Source organism: Gigantopelta aegis, chromosome 4 (assembly GCF_016097555.1).
Source record: "Gigantopelta aegis isolate Gae_Host chromosome 4, Gae_host_genome, whole genome shotgun sequence".
Taxonomy (NCBI): domain Eukaryota; kingdom Metazoa; phylum Mollusca; class Gastropoda; order Neomphalida; family Peltospiridae; genus Gigantopelta; species Gigantopelta aegis.
The window spans coordinates 3,638,243-3,663,727 of NC_054702.1; the positions used below are offsets into that span (position 1 = coordinate 3,638,243).

The window sequence follows — 25,485 nt, forward strand, 5'->3', positions numbered from 1 at the left end:
ACACGTAATGCTTTTTTCGAAAAAATCATTTTTTCTCTCTCGATTTTGTACTAGTTCGTTGGTGAAAAAAGTACATACACAGCGTTTTATCTGAACCGCAGGGCTGAATGTAGTGGTAAAAACCCACCCCAACCTACTCCAAACAAAATCTGCACATTTCCGGGAAAACACGATTGTTTTTAAGCCTTATCCTCTGGTTTTCATTCTCATTATCTTATAACAGGTATTTAAAATATCTCAATTTCTCCTACGATTTAAATGTTTGCACCCTGTACTGTTAGTCATCTTTGACAGCGTCTTCTGACCTGTCCAGACCGTCACCTACACGAATAAAGAGAATGAGGTTAGTACAGAGGTTACTCTAGCTACGGCTGCAAATAAGTTGAGGGTCAAAACCTTTCTGGATAAATACAGATATACCTGGACTGCCCCGATTTCTTTTTAGTATAATTTAAATTGACCGGTTGAGCTAGTTTGACTTTGTATGTATAGATACATGTAGTTCTTTAGTCTTAACAAAATAGATGACATACTTATTTATGATTAAACTGGACCACTTTCAATCATGGTCTACTAAACCAGAAGCGTGGGAGGTGAAAACGTTCGAACTATTTGAGATAAAGAAATCAAGCGCATCCTGAGGTGTCCGTGAAAAATTCCCGAGAAATTAAAACACTGACCTCTCTCACAAGCTCATAACTATTAACCCTCGTCCTTGAAAACACAGACCAGGCAGCTGAAAACCGTACTTGAACCTGAACTGGAAGCAGATTTTGTGGATGCAGGGGTAGGTGGGTGGATGGTATGTGCTTAATGATATATTGGTATTCAATACCAGAGATAACCAACAGGGACTATGAAGGTAGAGTGCAGTTCTTTGTCAAAGGGGGTTGGTGGCAGCTCACCCCCTAACTCTACCCCTACTTCCTGAATATAAGCATGTTTAAATGATGTTTACAAATATAATTAAAAAACCCCGAATCAAGTAACAAAAACAGTTTATTGCGATATCTGATGAGGCATTTGTTCAAAAAGAATTTCATTTTCATGTAGTCAGCATGCTCTACCAGACCTAAAACAATCATTTTGTTCTAAATGGTTTGTTGTATTAAAATAAATCGGTTAGCTTGTGATACGAGATAACCGTAATTCCATTCTACAGTAAACATGTATGGGTTAACAATCACCCAACTAATACAATGGATCGTTGCACTCTTCAGGAAACCCGTACAAGGGCATTTCTAACAAAAACTTGGCTATTGCGGTTTTTACCGGCTTTGGTCCAGAACATGTCGATATACTGTTTTATGATTGTATAAATAGTCATATTGTAAAAGAACAAATTCAACCATACTCCAACTTATATAATGTCATTTACCCTGAGGTTTTAGAAGATATAAGCCTTTTATCCAATAAAATTACCAAAATAGCTTTTCCATATTAACTTAGGGTCTAAATTTCAAAGTGATCTATTTGATATAATTAAAAATCATTTGCAATTTTGTCATTATTTTAGAAAACATGTATACATCTCCATTCGATGACCACTGTGTATTCATCTCATATTTACTGAAATTACATGATTTGATATCAAACCTACTTTCCACGTAAACAGCTTGTAGTGCGTTGTTTGCACAACTTGTGTCATCAGACCACGGTTATACGATACTTCACATTTATTATGACCCCCCCCCCCCCCCCCCCCCCCCCCCCCCCCCCAGTCAACTATTAAGATAAAAATGACATTGAAAATATCTTGAATTCTTTGGAGATTTTAAAAAAGTATTTGTAGGAGATGGTTTCTCACTTCCTGTGAACTTTTCGTCAAATAAAAGAACAAGGACAAAAACTGTACAAGTAATTCTGAAAGGTTTCAGCATTATCAGGAGGAATTTCATCTCTGATTATAGGAAGAGTTCATTCCAAAATGCTACATAAATCTGTAATATATATGTACGTAGGTGGGCGATAGTGGCTATAAATGGGAGCATGGTTTTGCTGCAACATGACATAGCAAATATCACACAAACTAGTTTTAAAATCCTGTTCTGTGACATAGATAACGATTTGATGGATTTGATTAGTTATACAGAGATACGGCCCTGATCAAGTATTACTGGTTTGTCCTTCAGATTATACTAACAGTAGCATTCCTTCACTGTTAATTACCAAATATCGAAATTGCCGTACATTGTGTTGTGAAAATAGTCTTCATATAAATGAAATCAAACAAATTGGCCACTTAGCTAGGCTACACATGTTAAATAAATTAACAACAGTTTAAACAATCGTAGAATTTGTAAAAAATCTAATGTTTCATCCTAGAGTAAACTTGCAAATTGTTAGTTTTACAGGAGACATCTTGTTAAACAAGATGTGTTAGCACCAACCACTTCACTCTACAACGGTGTACTGAGCAAGTCTTAACATCACTGACTTCTCTTGGGTCTTCAGATTTCATTCGGCCATAGTCAACTTGTATAGAAGTGTTAAAAACAACTATATTCTACTGCAGTACACAGCTTGTACAGATGTTGCAAACAACTATATTCTACTGCAGTACACAGCTTGTACAGATGTTACACACAACATATTCTACTGCAGTACACAGCTTGTACAGATGTTACACACAACATATTCTACTGCAGTACACAGCTTGTACAGATGTTACAAACAACAATATTCTACTGCAGTACACAGCTTGTACAGATGTTACAAACAACTATATTCTACTGCAGTACACAGCTTGTACAGATGTTACACACAACATATTCTACTGCAGTACACAGCTTGTACAGATGTTACAAACAACTATATTCTACTGCAGTACACAGCTTGTACAGATGTTACAAACAACTATATTCTACTGCAGTACACAGCTTGTACAGATGTTACAAACAACTATATTCTACTGCAGTACACAGCTTGTACAGATGTTACACACAACATATTCTACTGCAGTACACAGCTTGTACAGATGTTGCAAACAACTATATTCTACTGCAGTACACAGCTTGTACAGACGTTACAAACAACTATATTCTACTGCAGTACACAGCTTGTACAGATGTTACACACAACATATTCTACTGCAGTACACAGCTTGTACAGATGTTTCAAACAACAATATTCTACTGCAGTACACAGCTTGTACAGATGTTACAACATATTCTACTGCAGTACACAGCTTGTACAGATGTTGCAAACAACTATATTCTACTGCAGTACACAGCTTGTACAGATGTTGCAAACAACTATATTCTACTGCAGTACACAGCTTGTACAGATGTTACCAAATATAATTATATTCTGCAGTATGGTAGTTATCTTGTACAGATGTTACCAACAATAATGCAATTATGCAGTATGGTAGTCAGCTTGTATAGGTGTTACCAACTTGTACAGGTGTTACAAACAATAATTATATTCTGTAGTATGGTAGTCAGCTTGTACAGAAGTTAGCAACAGTAATTATATTCTGTAGTATGGTAGTCAGCTTGTACAGATGTTACAAATACTAATTAAATTCTGCAATATGGTAGTCAGCTTGTACAGATGTTACCAACAATAATTATATTCTGCAGTATGGTAGTCAGCTTGTACAGATGTTACAAATACTAATTAAATTCTGCAGTATGGTAGTCAGCTTGTACAGATGTTACAAATACTAATTAAATTCTGTAGTATGGTAGTCAGCTTGTACAAATGTTACCAACAATAATTATATTCTGCAGTATGATTGTCAGCTTGTACAGATGTTACCAACAATAATTAAATTCTGCAGTATGTTTGTCAGCTTGTACAGATGTTACCAACAATAATTATATTCTGCAGTATGTTTGTCAGCTTGTACAGGTGTTACCAACAATAATTATATTCTGCAGTATGTTTGTCAGCTTGTACAGGTGTTACCAACAATAATTATATTCTGTAGTATGGTAGTTATCTTGTACAGCTTTACATTCTGCAGTATTCTCGGCTTGCTGTCTGTGTGTTGTTTTGTGAGATCAACCATCAGCCATCGCTGTAATATCACATGGGGCGTGCTGTACCCAACAGTCACTTTCAGCTCATTGCGGTCATCATGGTTTCTGCCTGGACTGACCGGCCCACCAGCTCATCCTGGGGAATCACCTGGATCTCCTCGACCAGCGTACTGCCATCCATGTGCACCTGGGAAGACTGCGTCACCAACTCCACATCTTCCATGTGCTCCCCAGCAATGATTTCATCTTCCCCCAGAGTCATAGATTCATCCACTGGAAAAATAACACAAACATGTACTATTGGACACAGCAACATCCAGTAAATATATACAGATAATTAAGTCACAATCTAATACAGTAAAAATATCATATAAATAATTACGTCACAGCCCCATCTAATAAAATATCATACAAATAATTACGTCACAGCCCCATCTAATAAAATATCATACAAATAATTACGTCACAGCCCCATCTAATAAAATATCATACAAATAATTACGTCACAGCCCCATCTAATAAAAATATCATATAAATAATTACGTCACAGCCCCATCTAGTAAAATATCATACAAATAATTACATCACAGCCCCATCTAATAAAATATCATACAAATAATTACGTCACAGCCCCATCTAATAAAATATCGTACAAATAATTACGTCACAGCCCCATCTAGTAAAATATCGTACAAATAATTACGTCACAGCCCCATCTAATAAAATATCATACAAATAATTGTGTCACAGCCCCATCTAATAAAATATCATACAAATAATTGTGTCACAGCCCATCTAGTAAAATATCGTACAAATAATTGTGTCATAGCCCATCTAGTAAAATATGATACAAATAATGAAGTCACAGCCTCATCCAGTAAAAATATCATACAAATAATTAAGCCACAGCCTCATCTAGTAAAAATATATAAATAATTAAGTCACAATCTAATCCAGTAAAAATATAATACAAATAGTATCAATCACAGCCTCATCCAGTCAAATATAATACATGTACAAATAATATTAAGTCACAACGTAATCCAGTAAAAATATAAAACAAATAATTAAGTTACAGCTTCATCCAGTAAAAAATATAATAAAAATAATTAAGTCACAACCTAATCCAGTAAAAATATACAAATAATTAAGTCACACCCTCATTAAGTAAAACATATAATACAAATATCTAACAGTCTCATGGAGTAAAGATATAATACACATAATAGTGTCACAGCCTCATGGAGTAAAGATATAACACACATAATATTGTCAGTCTCATGGAGTAAAGATATAATACACATAATATTGTCAGTCTCATGGAGTAAAGATATAATATACATAATATTGTCACAGCCTCATGGAGTAAAGATATAATACACATAATATTGTCACAGCCTCATGGAGTAAAGATATAATACACATAATATTGTCACAGCCTCATGGAGTAAAGATATAATACACATAATATTGTCACAGTCTCATGGAGTAAAGATATAATACACATAATATTGTCACAGCCTCATGGAGTAAAAAGATAATACACATAATATTGTCACAGCCTCATGGAGTAAAAAGATAATATACATAATAAAAAACAAGCAATCTTTGAAAATCTAACCGGCCTGATGGTTTGTAAATCTGACCAATTTGATCATTTGTGAATATACACATATGCATAAGAGCCAGTATATATTGTTAGGAATATTTGTATGTGTTGTTCAATACACAACTAGCACTAGAGTCGGTGTATCTTGTTAGGAATATTTGTATGTGTTGTTCAATACACAACTAGCACTAGAGTCGGTATATATTGTTAGGAATATTTGTATGTGCTGTTCAATACACAACTAGCACTAGAGCCAGTGTATCTTGTTAGGAATATTTGTATGTGTTGTTCAATACACAACTAGCACTAGAGTCGGTATATATTGTTAGGAATATTTGTATGTGCTGTTCAATACACAACTAGCACTAGAGTCAGTGTATCTTGTTAGGAATATTTGTATGTGTTGTTCAATACACAACTAGCACTAGAGTCGGTATATATTGTTAGGAATATTTGTATGTGCTGTTCAATACACAACTAGCACTAGAGCCAGTGTATCTTGTTAGGAATATTTGTATGTGTTGTTCAATACACAACTAGCACTAGAGTCGGTATATATTGTTAGGAATATTTGTATGTGCTGTTCAATACACAACTAGCACTAGAGCCAGTGTATCTTGTTAGGAATATTTGTATGTGTTGTTGAATACACAACTAGCACTAGAGCCTGTGTATCTTGTTAGGAATATTTGTATGTGTTGTTGAATACACAACTAGCACTAGAGCCTGTGTATCTTGTTAGGAATATTTGTATGTGTTGTTACACAACTAGCACTAGAGCCTGTGTATCTTGTTAGGAATATTTGTATGTGTTGTTGAATACACAACTTGCACTAGAGCCTGTGTATCTTGTTAGGAATATTTGTATGTGCTGTTGAATACACAACTAGCACTAGAGCCTGTGTATCTTGTTAGGAATATTTGTATGTGTTGTTCAATACACAACTAGCACTAGAGCCAGTGTATCTTGTTAGGAATATTTGTATGTACACAGCTAGCTGGACAGTGAGGAGCATTTTCCACCTGGGTGAACAAGAATTTGGCCACACAGCACTTCTGCTTCCAGGGCCCACTTGATCTCTGAGCAGATCAGCTCGGCTAGCTGTTAAAATGGCTTTCAAACACACTGAAGGTAACAAAGTGCACTCTGTGTCCCCAGTAAGAGAATGGTGTCAATGAAAACAGTAAATTCTTCACCTGTCCACGAATGCTCCTAAGTAACGCACAGCTTAGTCAGAGACCTCACAATAAAGTCAGAACATCAAACAACTTCAAAAATGTTTCTTTCTTTTAGATCTTCATTTTTTTTGTAATTAATTAAAAAAAATTGATTTTTGCATAACATGTAAATCCAGTTTTTGGTAATGCTGGGTTTACATATGATAGCTCAACAGTTGACAGTGTTACTCCAAGCTCTGTCTGCTAACACGCTGTACACCCAATTTATGCAGTATTTGCTGGAAAAAACCTACCAGTTGGGCTACTCACTGATTAAAGTTTGTTTTGTTTAATGACACGATTAGAGGACAGAAAAATGCCACACATACACTGCCATGATACAGGGCTATCTCGGCTACTATTGCCACACATACAGGGCTATCTCGGCTACTATTGCCACACATACAGGGCTATCTCGGCTACTATTGCCACACATACAGGGCTATCTCGGCTACTATTGCCACACATACAGGGCTATCTCGGCTACCATTGTCACACATACCGGGCTATCTCGGCTACTATTGCCACACATACAGGGCTATCTCGGCTACTATTGCCACACATACAGGGCTATCTCGGCTACTATTGCCACACATACAGGGCTATCTCGGCTACTATTGCCACACATACAGGGCTATCTCGGCTACTATTGCCACACATACAGGACTGACTATTGCCACACATACAGGACTATCTCGGCTACCATTGTCACACATACAGGACTATCTCGGCTACCATTGCCACACATACAGGGCTATCTCGGCTACCATTGTCACACATACCGGGCTATCTCGGCTACTATTGCCACACATACAGGGCTATCTCGGCTACTATTGCCACACATACAGGGCTATCTCGGCTACTATTGCCACACATACAGGGCTATCTCGGCTACTATTGCCACACATACAGGGCTATCTCGGCTACTATTGCCACACATACAGGGCTATCTCGGCTACTATTGCCACACATACAGGGCTATCTCGGCTACTATTGCCACACATACAGGGCTATCTCGGCTACTATTGCCACACATACAGGACTGACTATTGCCACACATACAGGACTATCTCAGCTACTATTGTCACACATACAGGACTATCTCGGCTACTATTGCCACACATACAGGACTATCTTGGCTACTATTGCCACACATACAGGGCTATCTCGGCTACTATTGCCACACATACAGGGCTATCTCAGCTACTATTGCCACACATACAGGGCTATCTCGGCTATTGCCACACATACAGGGCTATCTCGGCTACTATTGCCACACATACAGGGCTATCTCGGCTACCATTGCCACACATACAGGGCTATCTCGGCTACCATTGTCACACATACCGGGCTATCTCGGCTACCATTGTCACACATACAGGGCTATCTCGGCTACTACTGCCACACAAACAGGACTATCTCGGCTACCATTGCCACACATACAGAACTATCTCGGCTACTATTGCCACACATACAGGGCTACCTTGGCTACTATTACTAAGCAGTCGCCAATTGCATTAATGGGGAGAGGGGAGAAGGAGAAATAATGTAATGATACAAATACAGAACTTCACATACGTTATTTTCGCTTCCTATTTATTGCTCAAGTTTATTTTATGCAAGAATATATACCACGAGACAATAAAAGGAAGTGAAAACGTATGTGAAGTTCTGCATTTATTACATACCTTCTTTTATGTTTTACAAAAATTGTTTTTAATTTAACGTCATAACTTTGTTAAATCTATGATCAAAACTCCTTTCATAGATTTACTTAACGTTAAGAATGTTACTCTGCGGCAGATTTTTGTAATGTTTCAAATACTAAGTGACGTAATTTGTAAATCATATATGACGTCAATAAATAAAAGGTGCTAACTGCAGTAAAAATATAAAGGGAATTCCCCATTTAAAAGTTCCGGTCCAGATCACACATACAATGTATGTGTGATACAAAATAAATGTATCACATGGTTTTAAAATGTCATTATCACTATAATAAGATGCACATGCTACATATAAGAAAAATATATAAAACAGACAATACACTCACAACATACATAATAAATAGGTTAATTAAAAAAAGAAAGATATATATATATATATATATATATATACACACACACACACACACAGAGTTGTTTGATTTAAATCATGATTTAAATCACTGCAAAAAAATCATGCATTTTGATTTTTTTGATTTTTATTATGTTTCATTTTATTTTTATGATTATTGCTTTTATTTTTATTGATTATTTTGTAAAGATGTGATTTATCAATTAACTTGCAGTACAAAAAATGAAGTGTTATTTAAAATCAATTGTTACTTACCCTAGATAATTATTTTTACATATATTTATAATTGAATTGCAATTAGATTTTAACACCATGTAGTCTAACAAGTCATACTGATCAGTGACAATTCCCCCAAATCTATGGTTGGGATGATCCTGGGAGATCAACACAATAGAAGGTGTCAAGTGAAGCCACTCTGCTTTAATGTGGTAAACTGGACGAATTTGGGGATGCTCTAGAGTCAGATCTAACAGATGTGACTTGAAGTCACTGACTTCACGTGTCAAATCACCTTATATAGCCACTCAATAATCCCCAAAATGCATTTTGTTGCCTCATTTCTAGATGTTCGAGGTATTTCCTTTCAGAATGCAGTGAAGCTTCCAAATCGTGTATATAATAGGGAGCAAGTATTCAATTCAAACAATCCAAATTACAGTAAAAAAAAAAAAAATCAAATAAATCTGATTTAAATTTTAAAAATCCAATTTTTTTTATTTGTAAAAGAAAATCATGATTTTTTTTCAACCCTGTATATATATATATATATATATATATATATATTGTTGGAAAATAATTGGGCTTTAGCAATTTGTATTTTTTAAGTGAAAAAAGAAGAAGTTTAATAGATAATTTGGTAAATGTTCAACTCATCCAGAGCTAGCCCTGCAAGTTTGTCATTTAAACACATCTTGGTACAGAACAGATCCAAGGGACATACTGACAAAACCTTGACAGCCCATGATCATAAAAGGAATATAGAACAGCAGAATTTGATTTCAGTGTATTACGTAATATAGGAGCCTATAGCTATCAAGGTGACCTCCCCAAAGAGGAACTGACTGTCCTATCCACTTGACCAACCAAGCAACCAGGACACACACAGTGACTTCCCCAAACAGGAACTGACTGTCCTATCCACTTGACCAGCCAGGCAACCAGGACACACACAGTGACTTCCCCATAGAGGAACTGACTGTCCTATCCACTTGACCAACCAAGCAACCAGGACACACACAGTGACTTCCCCAAACAGGAACTGACTGTCCTATCCACTTGACCAGCCAGGCAACCAGGACACACACAGTGACTTCCCCATAGAGGAACTGACTGTCCTATCCACTTGACCAACCAAGCAACCAGGACACACACAGTGACTTCCCCAAACAGGAACTGACTATCCCATCTACTTGACCAGCCAGGCAACCAGGACACACACACACACACACACACACACACACACACACACACACACACACACACACACACACACACACACACACACAGAAAACAGAAGAGTGTGTAAAAAAGGTTTCATCTCAAGACACCCCAAACCAACCCTTCCCCCATTCATCACAATGACTTGTTTGCTCTGGACTGATGTCTTGATATCAAATAACCCCCTCCTCCCCCCCCAATATCCTGTATATATATTCACCTTCACAACACAAAGAAAATGCGATCTCTTACAGGTGCGGATACTTGATGTTACAAACCCCTTGTCCAAACTGAAAAGTACCCCCCCCCCCCCCCCCCCCCCCCCCAAATCAGGTGTTTGTATGAATATATACAAAATTTATTTATTTCTAGTGGAAAAGATGTAATATATTTGTAGGCTGGATATTTCTGGATAAAGCAAGGTTTTATATTTATAATGCAGTCAGTTTAATTGGGACAGCTGCTGTCGACACCCTTTCTGACATCACACCCCCTTCCTAGAACAATCCAGCAGACGCCCTGTCCTGGGATCCATTCAAGTGTTACAATACATTAGGGAGAGAAGGGGGGGGGGTGTGTATTTATTGTCAAGAATTGCCTCATGTTTTCAATTATTCATAAATTAAATACAGGCAGTCGTAGCCAATTGTTATATTACAAAAGATGTTTCTTTTGTCATGGATTTAATAATAAATGAAAACTAGAAACAGAAAACAGTACTACTGGTCTAATTATATCAAGGTGAGTGTGTGTGTGTGTTGATAAGAGCATACTTTTAGATGGGAGTGGTCTTAGCATTACAAAATATTATATGGGTGTGTGTGTACAGACATGGTAATTGAACAGACTGCAGTAGAATCTCGTTGGATTAAACACCGTTGGGGCATAATAATTTGCTTGACCCAACAGTTAGTTCAAACCAAGCATTCGGCCACTTTCGGGAGCATCCGTGACTATTTACAATTTTAAATTATTGCTTAGCAATGTAAAGCCGAAGTATATTTATTTGTTTCTAATTTTGAAAAAAAAAAAAAATCAAAACATTACATACTGTAAAAGAAAGTATTTAGTGCTGGGATAACTAAGCAAAATGAGTTAAAACTTGCTTTGATTTTATGGAATTAACTACAACTTGCACCCACATAAAAGAGGCAAAACTATTGAAAGACTGCACCGGTCTCACTGGTTTTGTGATTACGCCATAAGGCTGGTAGGTACTGGGTTCATAGCCCTGTACCAGCTCCACCTAGAGTGAGTTTTAACGACTCAATGGGTAGGTGTAAGACCACTATACCCTCTTCTCTCTCACTAACTGCTAATCCACTGTCCTAGACACAGCCCAGATAGCTGAGGTGTGTGCCCAGGACAGCGTTCTTGAACCTTAATTGGATACAAGCACAAAAATAAGTTGAAATGAAGGATTGCATCAGGTTCATTCATGTCTGTGCTACTGTCTCAACAACATCAAGTGTTATAAACAGCTTTGTTAAAACAATGTAGGCCTAGGGCAGTAATTGTCTGCAGTTATTCAGTCGGTTGTATAATGCTCTAAAAGCAATGATGCGACTCAGTGATTGATGACTGGTCAATTGTCACGAAAGTCGGAGTGTAGCTGCTTTTTAACATCTTGAGAAGTCTCGAAGACTGAAATGACATTACACATAAAGATTCCAAGTTGCAGCTACATGTAAACCTATGAAATAAAGGACACTGAAGGGTATATTGGTAGTGTTTCAGATTTAATGGATTATCAGTTTGAGTGAAATATTGTTAATGACACTGATTTCAATCTAACAGGACTGACATAACTGTGCGAGAGAAAGCTAGTATTTGATCCAAATGTTACTGAACCCTTTAATGTTGAATATAAGGGTTTACTTAAACAAACATTTGGGATTTTGTGTGGTTTACTTAAACAAACATTTGGGAGTATGTGGTGTTTGTTTATGTGCACGTGTGTGTGTGTGTGTGTGTGTGTGTATGTGTATGTCCATGGTGTCTGTGATTGCGTGAGTGTGTGTGTGTATGTAAAAGTGTGCAGTGTTTGTTTATGTGCACGTGTGTGTGTGTGTGTGTATGTCCATGGTGTCTGTGATTGCGTGAGTGTGTGTGTGTATGTAAAAGTGTGCAGTGTTTGTTTATGTGCACGTGTGTGTGTGTGTGTGTGTGTGTATGTCCATGGTGTCTGTGATTGCGTGAGTGTGTGTGTATGTAAAAGTGTGCAGTGTTTGTTTATGTGCACGTGTGTGTGTGTGTGTGTGTGTATGTGTATGTCCATGGTGTCTGTGATTGCGTGAGTGTGTGTGTGTATGTAAAAGTGTGCAGTGTTTGTTTATGTGCACGTGTGTGTGTGTGTGTGTGTGTGTATGTCCATGGTGTCTGTGATTGCGTGAGTGTGTGTGTGTGTGTAAAAGTGTGCAGTGTTTGTTTATGTGCACGTGTGTGTGTGTGTGTGTGTGTGTGTATGTGTATGTCCATGGTGTCTGTGATTGCGTGAGTGTGTGTGTGTATGTAAAAGTGTGCAGTGTTTGTTTATGTGCACGTGTGTGTGTGTGTGTGTGTGTGTGTGTATGTCCATGGTGTCTGTGATTGCGTGAGTGTGTGTGTGTGTGTGTAAAAGTGTGCAGTGTTTGTCTATGTGCACAAGTGTGTGTGTTTACCACATGACAGACCCCGACTCATCCACCTACCGATGGTGTCTGGTTTTGGTGGAAGTATTCCTATGACAGTGAGTTGAGTAAGCACACCACTGGTAACTCACACAGGCCACTTCATCAAGCACATCTCTCTCACAGCATCACTTCAAAGTGGTACACTCAAGTACGGACAAGTGAAAATGGTTTTACTTCAAAATACCAGTTTGCAGAATTCATCTTTTAAAACCAGTTTCATGAGTGCTACCATGACCTCCCCCCCCCCCCCCCCCCCACCTCCTCCACCTCAGGGTAGCTTTTGAAAACCGAGTGGGTAGGAGATAAACTCTAGGGACTGTGTGGTGGCAAACACTCACATGTTTTCAAGAGTACTAAATGATACCTAATTGTTTCACAATAAAACACTTGATTCCTACAATTGCAATGTATATTATTTCTGTTACGCAACTTTAAAATTCAAGTGAACTGAAATGGTTACATGGTGAACCATTATACATTTTCAAATTAAAATTAGCAATGTTCTGAAGATAACTAATTTCAATGCAAGTTGATTACCGTTAGGTTACACAAATATAATTCACTTAACTGAACTATAGGTTACCTAAGTAAAATTAACAAGAACCGACTTCCGGTTACTTAAAATTTTGAAATATTTCTCCCTTAATTATGGAGTAATGTTGCATTTTTCATTTGCTGTTTATTAGTTATTGTCCTAAATTTAGTGACATGCTAGTCGGGCCAATACAATGGGATATCTGCCCAGTAAAACCACCAATATATGAACACAATTAAAACACACACCAGGGGGTTATTGCTGTTCTAATGTATGTTATGGCTGTTCTAATGTGTGTTATTGCTGTTCTAATGTGTGTTATGTTTTTGTCTAAAATTTTATATTCAATAAGGATAACGATTGCAAACATCACAAGCTGGAGACTGGCTCATAAACACAGATATCCCCAGATGAATAATGAATGGTTTAATGGTTTCATCAACATTCATACACTGACACACCGATATCTCCAGATGCATAATGAATGGTTTAATGGTTTTAACAACGTTCACACACTGACACAAACATATCTCCAGATGCATAATGAATGGTTTAATGGTTTCATCAACGTTCACGCACATATCTCCAGATGCATAATCACACACTGGACACACACAGAAATAAAGACCGGCTATTAGGTGTCAAACAGAGGTAATTAAACTACACGATGACTGGTAGATCACACACTGGACACCCCAACACAGAAATAAAGACCGGCTATTAGGTGTCAAACAGAGGTAATTAAACTACACGATGACTGGTAGATCACACACTGGACACCCCAACATAGAAATAAAGACCGGCTATTAGGTGTCAAACAGAGGTAATTAAACTACACGATGACTGGTAGATCACACACTGGACACCCCAACACAGAAATAAAGACCGGCTATTAGGTGTCAAACAGAGGTAATTAAACTACACGATGACTGGTAGATCACACACTGGACACCCCAACACAGAAATAAAGACCGGCTATTAGGTGTCAAACAGAGGTAATTAAACTACACGATGACTGGTAGATCACACACTGGACACCCCACACACAGAAATAAAGACCGGCTATTAGGTGTCAAACAGAGGTAATTAAACTACACGATGACTGGTAGATCACACACTGGACACACACACACATCTCCAGAGAAATAAAGACCGGCTATTAGGTGTCAAACAGAGGTAATTAAACTACACGATGACTGGTAGATCACACACTGGACACCCCAACACAGAAATAAAGACCGGCTATTAGGTGTCAAACAGAGGTAATTAAACTACACGATGACTGGTAGATCACACACTGGACACCCCAACAGAGAAATAAAGACCGGCTATTAGGTGTCAAACAGAGGTAATTAAACTACACGATGACTGGTAGATCACACACTGGACACCCCAACACAGAAATAAAGACCGGCTATTAGGTGTCAAACAGAGGTAATTAAACTACACGATGACTGGTAGATCACACACTGGACACCCCAACACAGAAATAAAGACCGGCTATTAGGTGTCAAACAGAGGTAATTAAACTACACGATGACTGGTAGATCACACACTGGACACCCCAACACAGAAATAAAGACCGGCTATTAGGTGTCAAACAGAGGTAATTAAAGGGACATTCCTGATGCATAATGAATGGTTTCATCACGTTGACTGGTAGACTGGACACCCCAACTCCAGAAATAAAGACCGGCTATTAGGTGTCAAACAGAGGTAATTAAACTACACGATGACTGGTAGATCACACACTGGACACCCCAACACAGAAATAAAGACCGGCTATTAGGTGTCAAACAGAGGTAATTAAACTACACGATGACTGGTAGATCACACACTGGACACCCCAACAGAGAAATAAAGACCGGCTATTAGGTGTCAAACAGAGGTAATTAAACTACACGATGACTGGTAGATCACACACTGGACACCCCAACACAGAAATAAAGACCGGCTATTAGGTGTCAAACAGAGGTAATTAAACTACACGATGACTGGTAGATCACACACTGGACACCCCAACACAGAAATAAAGACCGGCTATTAGGTGTCAAACAGAGGTAATTAAACTACACGATGACTGGTAGATCACACACTGGACACCCCAACACAGAAATAAAGACCGGCTATTAGGTGTCAAACAGAGGTAATTCACACACTACACGCATAATGACTGGTTTATGGTTTCATCAGATGTAATCACACACTGGACACCACAACACATATCTAAAGACCGCATATGAATGGTCAAACAGAGGTCATTAAACTACACGATGACTGGACATCACACACTGGACACCCCCAGAGAAATAAAGACCGGCTATTAGGTGTCAAACAGAGGTAATTAAACTACACGATGACTGGTAGATCACACACTGGACACCCCAACACAGAAATAAAGACCGGCTATTAGGTGTCAAACAGAGGTAATTAAACTACACGATGACTGGTAGATCACACACTGGACACCCCAACACAGAAATAAAGACCGGCTATTAGGTGTCAAACAGAGGTAATTAAACTACACGATGACTGGTAGATCACACACTGGACACCCCAACACAGAAATAAAGACCGGCTATTAGGTGTCAAACAGAGGTAATTAAACTACACGATGACTGGTAGATCACACACTGGACACCCCAACACAGAAATAAAGACCGGCTATTAGGTGTCAAACAGAGGTAATTCATACACTGACACACACATATCTCCAGATGCATAATGAATGGTTTCATCACATTGGACACCCCAACAGAAATAAAGACCGGCTATTAGGTGACACATATCTCCAGATGCATAATGAATGGTTTCATCAACGTTCATAGACTGACCGGCTATTAGGTGTCAAACAGAGGTAATTAAACTACACGATGACTGGTAGATCACACACTGGACACCCCAACACAGAAATAAAGACCGGCTATTAGGTGTCAAACAGAGGTAATTAAACTACACGATGACTGGTAGATCACACACTGGACACCCCAACAGAGAAATAAAGACCGGCTATTAGGTGTCAAACAGAGGTAATTAAACTACACGATGACTGGTAGATCACACACTGGACACCCCAACACAGAAATAAAGACCGGCTATTAGGTGTCAAACAGAGGTAATTAAACTACACGATGACTAGATCACACACTGGACATCTCAACAGATGCATAAAGACCGGCTATTGGTGTCAAACAGAGGTAATTCACACGATGACTGGTAGATCACACACTGGACACCCCAACACATATGTGTGATGTGTGTGTGTCAGTGTAGGAACGTTGATGAAACCATCTTTTATATGCACTATTCCATAGAGAAGACTTTGATGTACCACTTGTGAGACACTGGTTGGGATGGCACCCCCCAGCCCCTGAGGGCGATCAATCCTGCGACCCACCACATTTTAGGTGAGTACTCCACCACTGAGCTACATCTCACTTCCAGTGCCTGAAGGAGACACTATGGCACAGAATGACATATGTGCTTGACAAACCAGTTGGGAAAATGCCTCCACTCCTTCTGCAAAGCTAAAGTCAGTTCAACAATATGGTTGGGGTTTACTGATGGTGATGTACACCTCAAATAAGTTGATGCAAGAAGTGTTCAATGGAGTTGAGGTCGGGGGAACAAGCTGGTTAATGCAATACATTGATACTAGCTTGTGTTTGTTTTCTGTGAAGAATGCTATGATTAGCCTTGTGTTGTTATGCAGAAGGATTGTACTGTGATGCGATTGTCCTCATCTTATGAGTGTCACTAATTAAACTAAAAACTAATTATTCCATTGATATATTGTAACCGTAACCTTTTTGAGCTCTGTTTAAAAAAAAATTAATTCAAAATACAACATTATTTTACCTACATGTACATGTACAATCATGAAGTACTGGTACATGCAAACAAGAATTAAGCAGAATGTAATGTCTTGCCTATTATATTTTAGATATCACTGACAATTGCATCCATACATGTTCATCTCAATGCATGTTAAAAAAATAAATAAATAATAATAATAATTTAAACATAATTTTTTTAGTTAAGATAAATTCAATTAAAATTCAATTTACATACATCATCCAACTGAAATCATTGACCTGTTTCAGTTGTGTGACCTATCTGATATCATTTACCAATTTGAGTTGTGTGACCTATCTGAGATCAATGACCTGTTTCAGTTGTGTTACTTATCTCAGAACATTGACCTGTTTTACAATGATCTTCAAGAGAGTGACCAATCTGAGACCTTTCTCCGACCACTGACCCATCCCGACTGTGACCTACCTTGGAGATTGTCGACCTGCTCCATGGTGATGTCCACCTGTCCCCCTCCACTAATGTGACCTTTCTCTGACCAATGACCCATCCCGACTGTGACCTACCTTGGAGATTGTCGACCTGCTCCATGGTGATGTCCACCTGTCCCCTTCCACTAATGTGACCTTTCTCCGACCACTGACCCATCCTGACTGTGACCTACCTTGGAGATTGTCGACCTGCTCCATGGTGATGTCCACCTGTCCCCCTCCACTAATGTGACCTTTCTCCGACCACTGACCCATCCTGACTGTGACCTACCTTGGAGATTGTCGACCTGCTCCATGGTGATGTCCACCTGTCCCCCTCCACTAATGTGACCTTTCTCCGACCACTGACCCATCCCGACTGTGACCTACCTTGGAGATTGTCGACCTGCTCCATGGTGATGTCCACCTGTCCCCTTCCACTAATGTGACCTTTCTCCGACCACTGACCCATCCTGACTGTGACCTACCTTGGAGATTGTCGACCTGCTCCATGGTGATGTCCACCTGTCCCCCTCCACTAATGTGACCTTTCTCCGACCACTGACCCATCCTGACTGTGACCTACCTTCGAGATTGTCGACCTGTTCCACAGTGATGTCCACCTGTTGTCCATCCACCTCAATCTGCTGTGGTTCCTGCAAGGTCAGCTCGGACGGGATCTGGATGGTGGCCTGAGTGATGCGGCCCGTCGATGTGGCGATCGCTAGAGCCTGTTCTATCATCAGCAGCTCACATGTCTGCTTCTGGTGCTCCTGTAAACAAACAGTCGATGATCACACAAGAGTCACATGATCACACAACAAACAGTCACATGATCACAGAACAGTCAAGTAATCAAACAGTCACAAGATCACACAACAGTCAAGTGATCACACACAAGTCATGTGATCACACAACAAACAGTCAAGTGATCACACAACAAACAGTCAAGTGATCACACAACAAACAGTCACAGTATTGCAACACGATTCACCATGCAAGTTTCAAATATCGATCCATAATTTTAAAATGGTAAATAGTAGTTGCTAATTAATTTTCAAACGGACTAGCAACTGTTGTTAATCAAAAATTAGAAATGAGGAAACTGTCAATTAACCCTCCCTCCAAACATATCATTGTCAATTTAAACTGAAATTTTTAGTTTGAAATTTCATTACTTTCAAAGAATTTATGCACATTGGCAAATTACATTTAAATTTTTGTTTTAAAATTCCATTATCTTCATGGAATTTATGCAAAATTACAATTTAGCCATATATTTTTGTGTAACAAGTTCCATTAATTTCAAGTATGTTTATTATGCACAATGGCAACTTAGCTTTGAATTTTTGTTATAAAACCTCCTGTAGAAGTGAGTGTCATTAAAGACTGATTTGGTTGCGTACCTGTAGAAGTACTTCTGACTTGAAGGCCGACCCACACTTCTCACACACCAAGCTCTTGAGGTCCGCGTGCTTGCGCTCGATGTGCTTCCTGATGTCGGTGAACGTGTAGCCGAAGAAACCGCACACTCCACACTTGTAGTCCTTCTGACCATTGTGTCTGGAACACAGAGAGAACAGTCAAATCAAAACATCATAGCCAAACAGCACCGGTCTACGGAAGGCAGTTTAACTAACACTATGTGCCTTGTTGTAATCATCTGTACCATGTATTTCTTTATTCTTATATCAAAGAGAACCTTTCAACAACACTATACCAGAAAGTAAGGCACATCATAACATAATGTTTTCTTGGGTTTTCAAATTGGTATGTGATACACATCACAAGAAATGATGGATTCTTGTTTTCGTGATGGTATGTGATACACATCACAATAGAATTTGTTCTTGTGTTCACTACATGACTTGATCAAATGTTAAATGACTTGATTATATGTTACATGATTTGATAATACGTCATGTACATGATTTTGTCATCTGCTACATGACTTTTTTGTATGGTTTATAACTTTACACTTTTGTCATCTTCTACATGACTTTATGCTACATGACTTGATAATATGCTATATGACTTGATAATATGCTTCATGACTTGATCACATGTTACACAACTTAAGCATATGCCAAATGATTTGATAATATGCTAAGAGACTTGGTCACACTTTATAAAACGTGATCATATGTTACAGAATGTATGTTTTAAGAAACATCTTGATCACATGCTAGTGCATTACTGCATTACCCTAAGTGTCTGGCAAACTATTTTCTTTGCTTTATAGGGAGAGTTGATTTGAACCTATTGAGCTATTTCAAACTGTTTTGTGATAACATGCCTTTTAACGTGCAGTTCTTTATTCTTTATGTGACGGAACTGCTTTCCACACACCTCACACGAATGCTTTGGTTCTGCGTGGATTAAGAGATGTTTCGATATATCCGATCGCTCACAACCTCTGAAAACAGTAAAAACATGAAGGAAAATGGTGACAACATATTGGCATAACACACACATATAGACAAAATAATGTTAGTTAACATATAATATAAAATGTGATGGCAACATATTGGTATCACACAAAAAAACATTTAATGTCAGTTAAGAGAAATTTATATATAATGTATATAAACCACTGTGTCTGTTTATGATTGTTTGTGTGTGCAAAAACCAGTAAATTTTTTAAACAGTAGGTGAAACAGAAATTCATCTGCTAAAATCACGCCCAAAAATTGCAGGTAATTTTTCAAGAGATGGATGTGTGTGTGGCTATTTCAGCTGCTATCTAGCCTGTGTTTTTATTTTACTTCCATGATGCTGTAAACAACATCTCACAGGTCATAGTTTTTCACCCAAAACCATGCTCTATTTCCAGCACGCCATATTGGTTTTCTTAGAAGGATACATTTCTTTTGTCCCACTATTTAAAAAAATAACATCAGGCCATATTTTACTTCCTATTTCAAAGCCTGTAATTTAGGTGGATTTTGCTGTGACTATCTTTCTTTTGGAAAACAAACTTATTTATAAAAGAACACCCATACACCCAAAATACACTGTTTGAAGTGTTCAAAAAAAGTACATTTGAAATAAGAAAGGATGAAAAATAAAGCATTTTTACAAAGGCAGTCTTTGTTTACACTTTGTAAACTACTGTAATAAAAACAGAGGCATCAAAGGGATAATGAATGGAGTAGCTTTACCCATGTTAGCCATATTTGTATACATCAAGCAAAATGCAATAGTGTCATATTTTTTAATTTAATTTTTTTCAAATTTAAAACAATCAAGACATGTTAATATTTAAGAGAACCAACATTTCAATATGTATCCATTGTCAAGTATACACAAGTTTGCAAGACAACAAATGGCTGCAAGAAACACAATACGCTTTAGTTTTAATTACCTCGGTCAACCACCACTCACTAAAAACGATATCTCATGCAGTTTGGCCACTGCGATAAAGTGTAGTAGACATTTCAACAAAGACATGATTTGACTTTAATTTAAAAACCCCCAAACAACTGAACTATTTAAGTAGCTGAGGGTATTAAGGTCGACCAGGAAACCTCACTGATTTTCTTCAACTTAAAAACCCCGAAGTTAACGATGCATGACAAGTATCAACTTGCCTAAACTGAACAAAAAAAGCAAAACGATTGTTGAAACCTTAGAAAACTGACTCATTTTTGACCTTTTCCTGTGAGACCCATGAAAAGTGATCAACAAGTAATGTGCTTAATAAACAATTCTCTGTAATTTGGCGTGTTAGTCATATGTCTGAAGTGACTAGTACTGAACACTTCCCACTGGCAGCCCGCATACACAGCTTTATGTCACCACAAATATCAAGCACTTTGATTATTAATGATGACATTTTACCCATGATTCATCAGTCTGCAGTGAAGCTCTTGGAAACCAGAAAGGTTAAAATAGAAATATGTTGCCAATACCTTGTGAATAATGTTCTGAAAAAGGACAGATCCAAGGGTTTTTTGTAGGGTGATGCAAGAAAGGAATGTGTGTCATAGGTATTGGAGGTGCTGCCCTCACCCCTAATTCTATACATTATGTAATGACAGCTCTCAGTGCAAAGTTAAACTATAAAAATGCACCCTCCTACACCTCCATATGCTGGCATCTTCTGATGTCTGTTTGCTTAACACTCTGGCACATTCGAACTACAACTCAAAGTTAAACTATAAAAATGCACCCTCCTACACCTCCATACACTGGCATCTTCTGATGTCTGTTTGCTTAACACTCTGGCACATTCCAACTACAACTCAAAGTTAATCTATAAAAATGCACCCTCCTACACCTCCATATGCTGGCATCTTCTGATGTCTGTTTGCTTAACACTCTGGCACATTCCAACTACAACTCAAAGTTAATCTATAAAAATGCACCCTCCTACACCTCCATATGCTGGCATCTTCTGATGTCTGTTTGCTTAACATTCTGGCACATTCCAACTACAACTCAAAGTGAAAATATGGTTTGTTTGACTGGAACACACTCATTTATTAATCATTGACTATATTGGATATCAAACATTTGGTAATTTTGACATTAAAGTCTTACAGAGGAAACTTGCTACATTTTTTCCATTAGTAGCAAAGGATCTTTTACATGCACCATACCACAGACAAGATAGCACATACCATGGTCTTTGATATACCAGTCGTGGTACACTGGTTGAAACAAGAAATAGCCCAATGGGCCCACCGACGAGGATCGATCCTAAATCGATCGTGCATCGTCCCGCCCCTCAGCTACAACTATTACACATGTATCTAACATACAGGTTTCTCACCTATGTTATGTATAATGTATCTAGCGATGACACAAGAAACGTCTCTCTGTCGGGTTTACCTGTATTCACAATGAGGACACTTGAAAGGTTTTTCTGGTTCATGAATTCGTAAGTGACGTTTCAGATGAGCTTTGCGTGTGAATTTCTTGGAGCAGATGGTGCACTCAAACAGGATTTCTGCCGGCATGTGAACCATCTTGATGTGCATCTTCAGTATGTACTGGTCCTGAAGAAACAAGCATGTCTCCGAGATCAGGGATGCATCAATCATAGGACACTGAGAACTGCAGTCAAATGGATATAGCCAACCAAACAACCAACCATTTGACCCATGCCCAAAATCCACTGAATGTTCAAGCCTGTCTGTCAGTGGCATATTCTCCAAATTCTCACGAAGTGTGTCCACAATAAGAGTTGGTGGAATTTGCTATTTTAATTTTAAAATGCACACCGACTTTGTAAACTCTACTAAATATATCAGTTACCTTGTAAACTCCTCTGCCACACATCTCAGTTACCTTGTAAACTCTGCCACACATCTTACAGTTACCTTACAAACTCTGCCACACATCTTACAGTTACCTTACAAACTCTGCCACACATCTTACAGTTACCATGTAAACTGCCACACATCTCACAGTTACCTTACAAACTCTGCCACACATCTTACAGTTACCATGTAAACCGCCACACATCTCACAGTTACCATGTAAACTCTGCTACACATCTCAGTTACCATGTAAACTGCCACACATCTCAGTTACCTTGTAAACTGCCACACATCTCACAGTTACCATGTAAACTCTGCTACACATCTCACAGTTACCATGTAAACTACCACATCTCACAGTTACCATGTAAACTGCCACACATCTCAGTTACCATGTAGACTGCCACACATTTCAAAGTTACCATGTAAACTCTGCTACACATCTCACAGTTACCATGTAAACTGCCACACATCTTACAGTTACCATGTAAACTCTGCTACACATCTCACAGTTACCATGTAAACTCTGCCACACATCTCACAGTTACCTTGTAAACTCTTCCACACATCTCAGCTACCTTGTAAACTCTTCCACACATCTCACAGTTACCTTGTAAACTCTTCCACACATCTCACACTAACCTTGTAAACTCTTCCACACATCTCACACTAACCTTGTAAACTCTTCCACACATCTCACAGTTACCGTGCAAACTCTTCCACACATCTGAATTACCTTGTAAACTCGTCCACACATCTCAAAGCTACCTTGTAAACTCTTCCACACATCTCGCAGTTACCGTGCAAACTCTTCCACACATCCGAGTTACCTTGTAAATGCTTCCACACATCTCAGCTACCTTGTAAACTCTGCCACACATCTCACAGTTACCATGTAAACTCTGCCACACATCTTACAGTTACCTTACAAACTCTGCCACACATCTCACAGTTACCTTGTAAACTCTGCCACACATCTTACAGTTACCTTACAAACTCTGCCACACATCTTACAGTTACCATGTAAACTGCCACACATCTCACAGTTACCTTACAAACTCTGCCACACATCTTACAGTTACCATGTAAACCGCCACACATCTCACAGTTACCATGTAAACTCTGCTACACATCTCAGTTACCATGTAAACTGCCACACATCTCAGTTACCTTGTAAACTGCCACACATCTCACAGTTACCATGTAAACTCTGCTACATATCTCACAGTTACCATGTAAACTACCACATCTCACAGTTACCATGTAAACTGCCACACATCTCAGTTACCATGTAGACTGCCACACATTTCAAAGTTACCATGTAAACTCTGCTACACATCTCACAGTTACCATGTAAACTGCCACACATCTTACAGTTACCATGTAAACTCTGCTACACATCTCACAGTTACCATGTAAACTCTGCCACACATCTCACAGTTACCTTGTAAACTCTTCCACACATCTCAGCTACCTTGTAAACTCTTCCACACATCTCACAGTTACCTTGTAAACTCTTCCACACATCTCACACTAACCTTGTAAACTCTTCCACACATCTCACACTAACCTTGTAAACTCTTCCACACATCTCACAGTTACCGTGCAAACTCTTCCACACATCTGAATTACCTTGTAAACTCGTCCACACATCTCGCAGTTACCGTGCAAACTCTTCCACACATCTGAGTTACCTTGTAAACTCTTCCACACATCTGAGTTACCTTGTAAACTCGTCCACACATCTTGCAGCTACCTTGTAAACTCTTCCACACATCTCACAGTTACCGTGCAAACTCTTCCACACATCTGAGTTACCGTGCAAACTCTTCCACACATCTGAGTTACCTTGTAAACTCGTCCACACATCTCGCAGGTACAGCCGACCACACTGTGTCTCATCATGTGTCTCTTCATCACGTAGCTGTGTTCTGCCTGGAAGCCGCACACATCACAGTAGCAGCGAGGGTGAGATTCCTGAAACACAGTTTTCTCATTCAGTTACTGTATTCAAATTATTGTCATCATTCTGGCTAAAACAGTCAAGAGAAACTGTTATATTGGAATAGGCATAGGATTATAAAATACCATTAGAGACATGTTAATATCCAGTTTGTGACACCATTAAAGAGACATGTTAATATCCAGTTTGTGACACCATTAAAGAGACATGTTAATATCCAGTTTGTGACACCATTAAAGACATGTTAATATCCAGTTTGTGACACCATTAAAGAGACATGTTAATATCCAGTTTGTGACACCATTAAAGAGACATGTTAATATCCAGTTTGTGACACCATTAAAGAGACATGTTAATATCCAGTTTGTGACACCATTAAAGACATGTTAATATCCAGTTTGTGACACCATTAAAGAGACATGTTAATATCCAGTTTGTGACA

At 38.5% G+C, this 25,485-nt stretch overlaps 1 protein-coding gene and 1 long non-coding RNA gene across 3 annotated transcripts in view; one reads left to right on the forward strand and one right to left on the reverse strand.

The window, feature by feature from the left end:
- Nucleotides 1–1,708: 1,708 nt before the first annotated feature.
- Nucleotides 1,709–25,485, reverse strand: part of LOC121372502 (myoneurin-like) — a 66,969-nt gene continuing 43,192 nt past the window's right edge. The window contains exons 13-18 of the mRNA XM_041498850.1: nt 24,929–25,057; nt 22,650–22,816; nt 20,113–20,232; nt 19,223–19,379; nt 18,403–18,589; nt 1,709–4,259 (exon numbers count right to left, since the gene is read on the reverse strand). Coding sequence (XP_041354784.1) covers nt 4,066–4,259; nt 18,403–18,589; nt 19,223–19,379; nt 20,113–20,232; nt 22,650–22,816; nt 24,929–25,057 — 954 coding nt within the window. The 3' untranslated portion in view covers nt 1,709–4,065. The remainder of the gene's footprint in view (nt 4,260–18,402; nt 18,590–19,222; nt 19,380–20,112; nt 20,233–22,649; nt 22,817–24,928; nt 25,058–25,485) is intronic.
- Nucleotides 14,692–16,664, forward strand: LOC121372503. Of its 2 annotated transcripts, none has more exons than XR_005957937.1 (4): nt 14,692–15,126; nt 15,237–15,679; nt 15,874–16,204; nt 16,378–16,664. It is a non-coding gene; the product is annotated as an uncharacterized LOC121372503 (long non-coding RNA). The 2 variants fall into 2 exon arrangements; XR_005957936.1 differs by having other exon boundaries at nt 15,237–15,666; nt 15,861–16,204.